This window comes from Lissotriton vulgaris, chromosome 1_1, assembly GCF_964263255.1.
Source record: "Lissotriton vulgaris chromosome 1_1, aLisVul1.2, whole genome shotgun sequence".
Classification (NCBI taxonomy): Eukaryota; Metazoa; Chordata; class Amphibia; order Caudata; family Salamandridae; genus Lissotriton; species Lissotriton vulgaris.
Window position 1 is genome coordinate 1,763,957,712 of NC_141685.1, and position 13,593 is coordinate 1,763,971,304.

At 43.3% G+C, this 13,593-nt stretch overlaps 1 protein-coding gene across 2 annotated transcripts in view; it reads right to left on the minus strand.

Moving 5' to 3' along the window:
* Positions 1 to 3,322: 3,322 nt before the first annotated feature.
* The window catches only part of LOC147751179 (uncharacterized protein C3orf20 homolog), a 452,887-nt gene continuing 442,616 nt past the window's right edge, over positions 3,323 to 13,593 (minus strand). For both annotated transcript variants that reach the window (XM_086919068.1, XM_086919069.1), the window contains one exon: positions 3,323 to 4,461. In XM_086919068.1, coding sequence (XP_086775194.1) covers positions 4,407 to 4,461 — 55 coding nt within the window. In that variant the 3' untranslated portion in view covers positions 3,323 to 4,406. The remainder of the gene's footprint in view (positions 4,462 to 13,593) is intronic.

The window sequence follows — 13,593 nt, forward strand, 5'->3', positions numbered from 1 at the left end:
TTTTCTAGATGGTGGGTATCCCACTGGTAGAGACTCCTCCAGCTTCTCCTCCATTAGCCACTGTGTCCACCTAGGTCCATAAATGGTGGCAGATCAGCCAGAGAAGATATTGTGTATGGGTGGCACAGTTATCTCTGTGAACGACTGTCATAGAAAGGACCGCAGATATGCAGTAAATAGTGAAAATGTTGTGCACAAAATGTTGGAATACTCCTTATAAGAATGTTAAGAAGACCAAATATGTGCGCTCTGCCAATGTACCTCCATTTATGCGCTAATGTTAGAGTGCCCACTTCGGCTGGCAGAAATTCTGCCTGCAGTGATGGATTTTGGTGGGTTTTCCCGCCAGAGCTAATTATCAAAAGAGGTGCTTCTCATGACAGACATAAGTAGTTTTCCGCTTTAGGCACACAAGCAAATTTATTTCCATTCTAATCTACTGTACATCACATTTAAAATAATTAGTAAGCTTAGAATTCACTCAAAGTAAAAATACTGTAAACCAAAATATAATGTGTATGTCTGTTTTATCACTTTTTGTGTTTTGAGCATGAGATATGAAACTCAAAACCATTGCCTTTTTTTTTTAGGGAAAAAAAAAGTTCCAACAGTGCATTTGATTTACTCAGTGACCGTAAGCTGAAGATTTCTAAAGGAACATTTACGGTTTTCACAATACCAAGCTTTGCACATGTTCTATGAGAAACCACCACCCCTGGCAATAAGGATGAAAGGATTGTGCCGCTTGTTATCTTCCAGAAACCCATGAAAAGGGTCTCCCTGTGATGGACCATCCACCTTATACCATCGAATGAAGACTTTGAATGCACACTTTTTTGGGGGTTTTGCTTCTTGCAAGTTTCACAGCCCATTACATTATATTGACAAGATTGTACCTCCCTTTGTGCTCAGTTTCTTCCATTACGGTAAACGATCCAGTATAGTGCTCTGGGTGATGGCCATGTCGTCACAGTTTTAAGACAACACTACAAGCTCTGCATCATGCGTTGCCATTTTCTCACCCAACGATTATGTTTTCTTTTACATTAGATCTACTTTATCCTGAGTTGTCCACCATAAGGCGTCATCATAAGAAGGGCGGTGCCTTGAGCAGGTGAATCATTATTTTTTTTACGGTTTCCAAAAAGGGCCTTTGGCTGCAATGTTCCATGCGACTGCCAGAAAAGCCAACCTAATAGAATAACTTTGTCACTGTAAGAAGGTCATTTTGAATGTCTTGTCACACATCTTTCTACTTCAGACATGGAATAATAGTGACAGCCGTGATGTAGCATTACATGGCCAGATCAAAACGAAGTGCCGGAAACTTTTCCTGGATTCCTTGTTGCCCGGGCAGGCTTGGTCTATCAGTCTTCTCCATGTCAGGTTTTTGTGTAATAAAATGATATTGTACAATACTGTGGCAAAAAGTATTCACTCATAAGGGTTTGTTCAGAGTTGAACTGGATGGTTTTGAAATGATAATTAGTTGTAAAATCATGTCAGTTGTGGTGGGAGAAGACTTATAAGTTTCAAATGCCTTTCCTGGTGCTCCGGCCAACCAGAGCTCTTTTAAAGTTTCCATTAGTAAGAGTTTGCTTTCTTTTGGAGCTTGCTGGTTCTCAAGTTGGAGCGCTTCTAGGCATGTTGTCATGCCTGTTGAGTGTTTGCCTGAGGCATGATGGGAAAAGAAAGTTTAAAGTAAAATTCAAGTAGAGCATTCTTCTGGAAGATTGTCATTTAAAAATGGTTGTGCGTCAATCTATGAGGAATAGGGTATAGGTGGTTACAGAATCGTGAAGTCTGCAAAAAGGTGAGTACGGTGTCTTTGGCACAAACACTTCAATGTGTTTGAATAGTACTCATACCGTAATACGTTTTCATGACCAAAACAATTTTGGAAATAGTCCACAAAGTTCTCAAAGTCTAGATGATTGACATTTGAGGGTGGTAGACCGAACATTCATGTTTTGACGTATATTACACAGTGATACAAGATTCAATGAAAGCTCTAGAGTGGCAAGGAGTAGGACTGACTCATTTGTTACCACAGTAGACTAGTATTTGTTGTGAGATTGTAAGTGACCGGTTTCTTTCATCAAATTAAATTTAGTTACAAATGATGAAATATAAACCTCATCCCATGAAAAAAGTAACATATGAAGCAAGTGGTGATGGGAAGGTGCATTATGGGAAACAAATTACGTTCTACGAATACTACTGGGCCAAAATAACACGCCTTGTCCTATACATCTGACAAAGGAGGTGCATCAAAGTACTCCTTGTCAGAGACTCATACCAAAGTAGGCTGGCTGATTTTTTCAATTATTTTTGGAAGGCTTTAAAGTACAGCTTAACAGAATTATTAACTGGCTTCAGAATTAAATCCTTGGATACCAATAAAATGTTTAAAAATTTGAACATTTTGCAGGAACTTCACGGGGTTTCCTCATCAGGTCTCTGTGGGTCGCAACCACCAAATGAACCTGTAGTAAATGTGATATGCATTGGGCTCATATGTGAGGCACTGGTCCATCTCTGCTCTGCCAGGGTCTGCACACTATTGCTCCAACCTCCAAGAAGTTCCAGTTCTTTAGATGGTCTTGTCCTTCTACACAACCTTCAAGTAGTATTACTTTGGAGTAACTACTTCGTTTTTTTCTTTGTATTGTGGCTTTTGTATTCTTGCACGTATAATGCATGACTGTGACTGCATAAGGACAGCAGAAAACCGACTCCGGTTTGGGAAAGAGTTGAAGATATGCGTCTTTAACCCTTTAAGTGCTGCCGTCGGCCAACGGTCGTCGCGAGCACTACCTTTTCAGTGCTGCGCATGACCGTTGGCCGACGGGCCAGCACCCGTTATTCGAACGTTTAGCACTGGGGGCTGAACGTTCGACGCTCTTCAGGAGTTAAAGACTATTCCATCTTTATGCTGTAACAGTATCCTTCAGCTTTCAGGACCCGGTCATTCTTTAATCATTGCCTTCGATCCAGTGCGGCGCTCATTTGGTTAGGTTTGCAACATAGCGATAGCATGTACATACCAGAAGGCATAAATACATGATAAGTGGAACAACCATTTACAAGTTACTTGGGGCAACGTGAGACCTCTGATACTGCAGTGTCAAATAATGTTACACAATAATAAAGGGGAAAGCAAAGAAAGGTAACATTTATGGTGCTTGGAAATTAATACTTATAAGCAGGTTCCCACTTATGTAGACTATTAAGCACCTGCATTAGAGAAGAGGAGTTCTGTGCACTTATGAAAATGAATGCAAATTGGACAGAACAAATAAACACAACCACAAGTATTTTTGTAGATGAACATGGAAATTTATTAGCAGTGTAGTTGTTTCATGGGGAGTAGCGTTATTGTTTCCCCAGTCAGTGATGCACATTTTACTTGCATGAATAAACCTACCCGCATTCCCCCACATCAGCAGTCTTACTCACTGGTTTGCCCCATTAACTGGAGAAGACTCAAATAGTCGTTATTGTATTTAGCTTAATCGCATCCAGCTAGCAACAAGAAAATCTTTAATTGTTTTCGAGCAGTGCTGGAATAAACTATGGATGGTTGATCAGGCAAGTGAGCAACGATAGCTCTGTGAACTATAACCTGTCTTCATAGTCTCTCCTCCTTTAGTATCCCTCCTGGTGATTTTGTATTTCACTTCAGTTTATAGTCTCCAGAGAAGGACATGTACCTCCCTTATTATATGCCTCCAGCAAAGGACTAATGAAGGGGACTGTGTGGCTTATAGTTGAGTTACTTATTTATTTCCATGGAAGCATGTACAGGCATGCTGAATTGCACTGTGGCTAATCATTTGACTTGGGCAAAGAGGGTAGGGGGAGTATTTTGACATGATAACCGGGTATAGTTTTTCTTGGGTATATTGATGCTCTTGGTGAAGCGATCTGCAGTTTCTGTCACTAATGTACATAGTCATGATATGGCCTTTCACAATAGTTTCCATGATATTTGCTTGAAGGATAGCAGATTGCTTTCAGTGCATCTGTGATTGACCATCCTTAGTTGAAAGTAGATGACAACATCCTTGTGTACCTGTTGTGTGAAACCAGTTCTGGAATGTTCTATTGGTGACGTGGTGACAGATAGTAAAAGTGGAAGGCCGTAGAACCTATAGTCCTCTTATAATTGGTACCTCGTGTCCCATTTCAATTTCTGATTTGCAATGCATGTTGCACTGATACTCCTTCGACCATGGTTTGTTTGTAATCTCTTCAAAGCAGAATGCCTTTTGGTCCTAGGGTGATGATGTAACAGTCGCTTGGAGTAGATAATCCAGAGTGAATGACTATACTTGCACTGTTTTCTATTGGAGTAGATTCTTAAAACCAATTTCCAAATCCATAGACTTGTTTGGATTCAATTTTCAGGGACTTCTCATCGTTGCAGTGTATGTCTCAAATACTTGAGCATTTGCAGAGCTGCAATATAAAAAAAAAACGTTATGTTATACAGGTATTGGACATTCTTGGTAGAAGAGTATGCACAACATGAATTTAATTCGAAAAGATAACATTTTTAATGGAAATTGATGATGGCATAAAGTTTAAAACCAAAAAGCTACTATCAACAGTGAAGCCCTCCGAGTTTATTAGATCTCTAGACTCTGAAGTTCTCTAGCTTATTTTGTCAAGGATTGCTTTGCACATAGAACCAGAATGCAAAAACTCTTTTTTTTTTTTTTTTTTTAAACTGAATGGTTATATGATCACTTACATTGAGTGAAAACACAATTATCAAAGCATTTGTCTTGATTACTCCAGTGTGTCAACATGTGCACCAAGTTGTGCTGGTTTAAGGCCATTCAAAACATTTCTTTGGAAAGGGGTCCCATGCAGCAATACATGCTCCGTGGCACACTGGCTGTTACTGTCAACATTAGGGACTATTTATTGGTGAAACCTTTTGTATGGTAACATTAGCTTACTGTGAGAATCATTCCTTCTGCTTTTAGGAACACCTGAATGCTCCTCAGATGTCAAGTATTGCAATCTATGTTGTCAAATGACGTGGAAGAGATGTGTATTTTTGATGGAGCGCTGTACTGTTAAGATTCTGGACGGTATACAGAATATCATATCAATCAGGGATTTATAAAGTGCGGCAAATCACTCATTAGGGTTTCTAGGCGCTGGAATAGCTAACTGCTTCCTGGTTATATGGTCATTCGAGCAGCCAGGTCTTGGGTCTTTCCCATAACTCCTGAAGCGATGGGGCGGTCCTGAGGTGCAGGGGAAGGTTGTTCCAAGCCTTGGCTGCCAGGTGTGAGAAGAAGCATTCTCTGCTGTTTCAGTGGATCCGGGGGGTGTCTGCGAGGAAGAGGGAGGTGCCTCGTTGGTGTCTGGTTGGTTGATGGAAGGTCATGCATTTGTTGATGTATGCTGGTCCTTCGTTGTGCAGAGCTTTATATGCATGGGTCAACATCTTGAACTGGTATCTCTTATGGATCCAAAGCCAGTGTAGCTTATTGAAGTGCAGTGTGGCATGGGTCTATTTGGGGAGGCCGAGGATAAGTCTTGCAGCTGATTTTTGCATTGTTTCCAGTCTCTTCAGGTGGCGTGTGTTGATTCCTACGTAGAGTGTGTTCTCGTAGTCCAGTCTGCTGGTGACAAGGGCCTGCGAGAAGGTGCTTCTGGTGTTGACTGGTAGCCACTTAAGCCAGGATGTGAAAGCAGGCGGATGAGACTAAGTTTACCTGTTTCTTCATGGATAGCTTGCTGTCCAGGTGTATGCCGAGTTGCGGGCGTGCTCTGTCAGGGTGAGGAAGGGTTTAAATTCAGCAGGCCACCATGTGTCGTTCCATGGCGAGGTGTTGTTCCCAAAGAGGAGATCTTCCGTCTTGAGCTTAACACAGTTATCCTTCATCCAGTCGGCGATGTTCATCATGCATCTGTAGAAGTTGACTATGGTGGTAAAGGGGTCTTCTGGACGCAAGAGGATGAGCTGGATGTCATTGGCATAGGAGATTATGTTCTGTCTGCAATCTGACTGCGTTGGCCAAGCGGGGGGGGAATCATGTACCTTTGGAAGAGGGTGGGGTTAGGTGACAATCCTTGTGGAACGCCGCAGGTGAACGGTGGGAGACAGACTCTCTGGTTTCTTCTGGCATGGTAATAGGTGATCCATTGGAGGGCATTTCCCTAGATTCTGATGTGGCGAAATCTGTTGATCAGGATGTGATGGAAGACTGTGTCGAAGGCAGCTGACCGTTCCAGGAGGACAAGTGCTGCTGTTTCACCCCAGATCAGGAGGACCCTGACATCATCGTTGCCTGTGATAAGAGCTGTCTCGGTGATGTCTTTGGCTCAGATTGAGAGGTGTGCAGGAGGTTGTTGTGTTCCAGGCGTTCAGTGAGTTGCTAGTTGATTTCCTTCTTGAGAACCTTCAACGGAAAGGGAAGCAGGGAGGTGGGGCTGGTAGTTTCTCGGTTCTGCTGTATCTGCAGATTGTTTCTTTAGGAGGAGCCTCCTTTCTGCATGTTTCCAGTCCTCCGGGAAGGAGGCAGAGGTTACGGAGGTGTTTAGGACTTTCTTGAGCTTGTCACCAATCGTCTTGCTCCCGAGGCTGAAGATGTGGTGGGGACAGGGGTTAGTGGGTGCTCCCAAGTGCATGGAGTTCATGGTGGAGATTGTCTCTTGATTTGTGAGAGGGACCCACTGGGTGAGCAGGAGTTCGTGTTCATTCATGGATATCGCTATTGATTAAAATGCTATCCTAGTTTTGTTTATTATTCTGAAGGGAGACTCACTTGCATGTCTCAGGCAAAAATACAAACTTGTTTACGAGTAGCCTCTAAATACAAATGTTACTAGAGCCTAATTATTGAGATGCGTGAACCCAAGCACTTCACTTGAATTTTGATTTCTCTGCTGGGCCCTTAACTCTTCATTCACTGTAGAGCTAGGTAGATAGAAAGGCTAAACATATGCACGGTTGGTACCACTGACCATATATTGATTAACCACAGACATTGTTGATGTGAAATGCAGATGGAGAGTGGGCTCTCTACTGGTCCTTGAAATAGCTAAGGGAAGCAGAAAGGTGGATGTTGCAAAGTCATCATGTGCCCTGGGCACCCCCCAACATTTTGTTGACTGATACTGGTGGTAACTAATTTTGACTGACTCTGGGATCTGCCTAACCAGGCCCAGGGCCAGTGCAATGCTGAAAGAGATACATTAGATTACAGTTAAACCACCTAACCTATACTAGGGTACACTATGGTATGGTGGGGTACCCCTGTAATTGCCATGACCTAGCCCATAAGCCCCTAGTATCTAATAGGGCAGGGCATGGCAGTTTAGAGGGCAGCAGAGTTTTCTGCACTTGCATGTGTGCACTGCTGAAGCCTGAGGTCAGTTTAAAAACAGCCCTGGGTGCCAGGACTGCTTTTAAAAAGTAACTTGTGCCCAAACTCGAGTTTGGTGGTAGGAGCACTTAAGAATGGATAAATTGCAATGTTTTGGCATATTATGGACCCCCAGGGTCTCCCTAAGTATCCCAGGGGTGGGGGTCAGTTATCTATAAGGTACACTCTTATAAAATGAGTTTTTATATGCTAGGGTGAAGTGAAATTTCACATTTCACTCCCCACATTGTGGTAAAGTGCTGCTCAAATTCCACTTTGATGCTAGGAGCACAGTAAAGGGAGAATCTGCAATATTTCTACAGATTCAGAACCCCTAAAGTCTCCCCTAGTTGCACATGGGGTGGGGTTCCTGTAGATATAAGGCAAGTACTTATAAAATATGTTTTTGTAAGTCCCGGTGCTGGACAAATGGCCCAAGTCATTTTCCCATTGCAAATCCCTTGTTACATAGGTTAACATGATAGGAAGTTATTGATTAATAACTATTGATAGGAGAGGACTAGAACGGCCATTCAAAGACATCCCAGAATGGTAGTAATAAATCCATCAATATCATATTGTTGAATTTCTCCTAAAGTGTACCTACAAGAAGTTATAAGACTTTCTTGATTGTAAGTCCAAATTCAGCCTTCCAGTGGTCTGCCCTGTTTGGTCAGAGTTAAGTGGATTAGCCAGCCTGCCTTGAAGAGGTGATATAGAGCCTGTGGGGTTAACCAGCTCTGCTGGGAGGTCAGTGTGCTATTCCATAGGAATGCCAGGCCAGGGGGAGGAGTCGTAAACCATGGTCTTCAAAGGCAGAGGGATGGCCACAGTGTCAGTTTCCACTCTATACTTTTGACCCCCACCAGACCTAGGATTAGGGAAGGTATGTGCAGATGGTAGGGGGAGAGTTTATGGAAATAAGCCATCCTAGGGGGTGTGTTTCGCCAGCTCATACCTACTTGCTGGAATATCATCAATTATGGATTTGGAAGATTGAATGCGCTCTGGAACAAAATATTGCCACACTCGACAGGATGTGGTCATAACTTTGAGAAGTTACCCAGCTTCCATTGGTCAGACGTGACCTCCTGCATGACCCAGAGAACTTGGAATAAGTATCGGAGAGGGGCAGATCCCTCCAGATCTGCTGCTTGAAACTGAAGAGAAACAGAGGGGTCTGTCTGTGCTGAAGATTTTGAAGTGCATTTCCAAAGGCCAAGACTCTGAGTTTGCGCCTTTTTTGCACCATTGGAAACTACAGCCCTGTGGATCAAACCTGCTTCAAAAGGACTAAAGAGTGGAGTCCCTGCAAGCTACAGGTTAACAGAGCTCACCTGGACATTCCCCCAAAGAATTCCCAGCCTGGAATACCAGTGGATTTGTAAGGGTTTTGTTCAAGTGGATTGCAGAATTGAAGTTTCACACTTTCAAGAACCCTCTTAGAGAATCCAGAACCTTGGATTGTGTGTTTGATACTTTGGGACCGCAAGCAGAACTTCAGGAAGGAGTTCTAACTGAATCCCGCTTGCTGGAGAAGGCGGCCCACCACAGTGGTGAAAAAATTTGCCAGAACAATTTTTAAAGGTGTGTCCCTGTCAGAGAAAACGAAATGACTAAAAAGGGCACCGTTGGTTTCTAAGCACTAGAAAGTGACTAATATTTAAACATTCATATCTCTGGTTCCCTACAGTGAATGGTTTTTGTTTTGGTGTCATTTAAAAGATTAAAATATTACCTATTTTTATAAATTGGTGTTGGATTTTTATGTTGTGTTGTGTCTTGATTATTTACTGAAATTGTGTTTTTAAATGCTTTACATACCGGTCTTTGAAGTTAAGCCTGTCTGCTCGCAGCTAAGCTACCAAGGGTGGAGCCTAGAAATAATTTTCTAAGACCTATGCTGAGTCCTACCATATGTTAGTCGCCTTATTGCCATTGGCAGACCTACATTTGCCCCTACCAGTAACCCACTTTCCAACAGTGGAGAAGTGTGCTTCTTAAAGGGGACAATTTGACATATACAAATTTTTGCACCCGCTGGCAAGTTATGCACTTTGTGAGTGTTACAAACTGGGGAAACATCATGCAGCGAGCCTGCTGCAGCCCTGTCTGATGGGGAATCCTGGGAGTTACCGAGTATTGCATTCTTTCTTAAGGTCCTGCCACGGCAAGTGTGAATTTTTTTAAGATTAAATACCAGGGAGAGGCTTTATAGAATACAATAAAATAGGTGAAGGATGTGACTGCCCCATTAACTGTCCATAATAAATTAGGGAGGAGAATACTCCAAAAGTCAACATATTCATTTCTTAGTATATTGTGCTTTTCTCATACAATTGGATCAACTGCATTCAATAATAATGCAGGTGCGCTCCCTTTATAGAAGTATTTAAAATAATATTACTTTCAGGTGATTAGTACAACTCAATTACTATTATTTCATTGAGATGATTTATAAAGAGCCAACATGTCACCATGAGTACTTTGTAGTGTAATGTAGTGGAGGGAAAGGAAAGGGGACACAAAATTGGTGCAGGGATTTACAAAGTGGATTTATAAAAAGATATATATTTACTTGTGTTACATGGATTGAGCATGGATGGCCATTCACCCATTTTGCCGCAAACTCATATTTACAAAAACTTGTCATTGCAGGTTTGCTGCAAAATGGTGCGACTACCCGAAGTTGGTGTAACAAGGAGAAATATCTTAATTTCTCCTCATTTATTCCTCTTTGCATGTGTGCTGTATTCTGCACAAACCATCTCACCTTATGCAGGTACCCATGTAACATGAGGGTGCCTGTGTTGGCTCTAGGCAGCCGAAAGTGCACCAGCACTAAGAGAGAGCAGAACTGCATCATATCTGTGTAAATATGTCACAGTTCTGCACTCTCCCTTTTACTCAGTGCAACAACTTCCCTTGCTACACTGCCATGCACAAAACAATATTATACACCTGAATGTTTCATGAAACCTAAAATGTTTAAATATCGATGTGTGGATTGTAGGAGAGTAGGATCGGCTTCCTTTGGTTACCCCCCAACTTTTTGCTGTGTTTCATTGGTTTATCAACTTTATTTTGGCTGTGGCCCTGCTAATCAGGACCCCGGCCTAGCTGTTCTCTCCCTAAATTGATTGCATGTACATTAGGTACACTCCAGATTGGTTACTGGGTTACCCTTGTGTGTCTCTAGTATATGGTACCTTAGGTACCAAGGGCATAGGTACCCAAGAGGCCTACCAGGGGCTGAAGCATGTATTATGCCGCCCCTGGGAAGCCTTCCAAAATGGCACCACAGGTCTGCACTTGCAGCCTGGGTAAGGTGGTGTAAGCACCCCTTACTAGGATGTAGTATACCTATATCTCCATTTAAAACAGACACATATTAACTTATAAGTCACTCCTATGGCAGGCCTTGACAATCCTGAAGTCACAGTGTGTGGTTTTGTGTGAGAGGGTGCCCTTGCATGAGCTGAGCCCCTCTGCAGCTTTCAGAATCCCTTCCTTATAGCTGTTCTGTGATATGGCCATACCATATGCTCTTAAGTGCATTATAATCCTCACGGTTAATGCTAACTTTGGTTTGGCTTTATAAAAACATGTTGTGTTTGGTGTCAAACACTTTGGACTTGCCAATTCTGGTGGCGAGGGTAGAAGTCCACCCTTCTAGAGGGAGAAAAAATACACACACGTACTTTCCCGGTAATAGTTTAAAAGAGCCTCAGCAGCACAAAATGGATGCTGCTGCCACAGACACAAGTCTGACCTCCTGCTGCTGGGTGAAACTCTGGCAGGGGAGGCTTGGACAATAGGTTTCTTGTCCAGGGAGGTTCCAGCACCTCCCCAGACAGGCTGTAGTGTATTGGGGCAGGGTGGGTTGCATTCAGTGAATGCTTTTCTGACAGTGCCTGGGGCACACAAGGTGTCCCGGTGCATTTCCCAGTTCAAACCGGTTGCTGGGGCACTCAGCCCAAGCTCTGGCGTGAAACTGGACAAAGGGGAAGAGGTGTAACCACCCCCTCCCCAGGTCCTCCCATAGGTGGGACCCTAGAGTTAGTTCAACCCCTAAACTTAGTAAAGTATAGGAACCCAGTCCCTAGGACTTTAGATTACCCTGGAGGAAATTCTGAAACATAAATCTTGGACCTTCGACATTCCATATCGACTGGAAGACGGACGAAATCTCCCTTGGGGTCAAGGAGTGACTCTGCTGTTCAAACAAGGCATTACTAAAAGAGGATTGGAGTATAACACACATGGAAGAAAAGGTTTAAATATAACAAGTGAAGCCAGATTTTCTGAGCACACTAAGATACTGTTAAGGAAGAGACTCTTAACTCTAATAGGACCAAGCATTAGGAATTGCCAAGAAACAAACAGTGTTACTCTGGCAAAGTAGTAGGACACGAAACCAAGGAATCGATATAGGGTTACGTTTGTAAGAGCACGTTTCATTGTTTGTGATTCCAATGTATAAATTTGTACTTATTTGTTGTTTGTAAATATTATGCTGTGTATATATTTTGTGCAAAAATTGAGACATGAAATTCCAGTGAGTTATTATGTATAGATTGTAAGCATACCTAACCCACAGGAGAAATTGTATATAAAGAGATCAAAAAAGCAATAAGAATTACAGAGTCAATAAAAAGGGCTTCTGTTTTCAAAATAAGAGTGTAAGATCTATGGTGTCAGAGGTAAAACTTTTGTTATAAATCCCATGTTCAAACAGGCACCAAAGAAGCGTCTTGCCGGTCTGCATTTTCGAGGCTCCCGCTGGATCCCGAAGAATCTCCGACACAGGACACAGACTTCCAGACATCTCTGAGGCTGACACGAGTCCCCAGCAAAGCTAAGACCTGTAGCTATCACGAGAGACATGGGACCAGAACTCCTGGACATCCTGCACATTTGCTAGTGCATTGACTTCCCAAGGTTTCCCGAAGTTGCGCATTGAGCTACTTATAGTCCAAGCCCTGAGCATCTTTTGCATCGAAGACTGTGGGCCTACACTCCAAGAGTGTTCTGTGGGCCTGCTTTTGGCATTTCTGCTCGAGGCTCCTTCGCGATCCCTAGTCCGTTGACTGGTGGGTCCCCACAAAGGTATATTCTTTGTGTCTTGGACTTTCCTGGTTGCTCCAGACGTGCCCTGACTCCCCTTCAAAGGGTGAGTCCCTCAGACCTTGCTGGTCTGCACCGAAGCCAATCTTGTCATCTTGGGTGGGTTGCTGTTGCCAAGCCTTGTTGGGTACAATCCGGATACCGACGCTGCAGCACTCGACATCCGACATGAGACAGCTCGAATCCAGCTCCTGGTTGTTGTCGACGCCTCCTTGTCCTCGTGGCTGACGAGTCAAGCTTCACCGACATCACCGTAAAGCACCCGACATCGGCTGGCATCTTCTTGTCGCCTTCCTGGTCACTGGCTAGTGGCCCAGACTCTGTCCCCTCTGCTTTCAGGTTCTTCAGATCTCCGATCCACCCTTGGATCCATCCGGACACTGTTCCTCTGGTCGCCTGCAGCACTTCTTTGAAGCTCTCCATTGAAAACGACGACGAAACCGAACACGAAAAGACCCCTATGCACCCGGCTTCCCTGGGTGAGGTAACACGAGTACTTCAGTGCTCCCGTGGGTCTTGACTCTCGAAGTGTCCAGTACTGAAAGGGTTTCACCATAGTCCACTCCTATGTGTCCCCAATCTTTAACTTTGTAACTTTAACTTTTGCTTTCGAAGTCAATGGTGATTCGCGGCTGTGTTTAGACACTGCACGCGTTCCCCGTGGGTCTCCTGCGTCTCTACCTTGGGTGGTTCCTGGTTGCCCCAGCGGCTAACTTCTATCCCTCACGTGGTTCTTGTACTACTTACTTAGTATATGATTTGTGAGGCCTCTAGGGCAAAACATATACTGTGCTAATTTACTGTGTGTTATTTACGTTCTTGTATTATGCTTTTGCCTCTAGCCTCATAAAGAGACTAGAGGGGTGTGTTTTAGAATAAATACATATATTTTATATATATATATATACCTGGTGTGGTGCTCTTTCATTTGATCATTCAAGAGATTATAGACTGGTAAAACAAGCTGCTTTACATTCCTTCAAGACTTAGCCTGAAGGCTGCTCTCCACAGCTACCACTAGGAAAGCTTTCTATAAAGGTTGTCCTAAACCTACCATCGATAAGGGTTGCTTGGACTG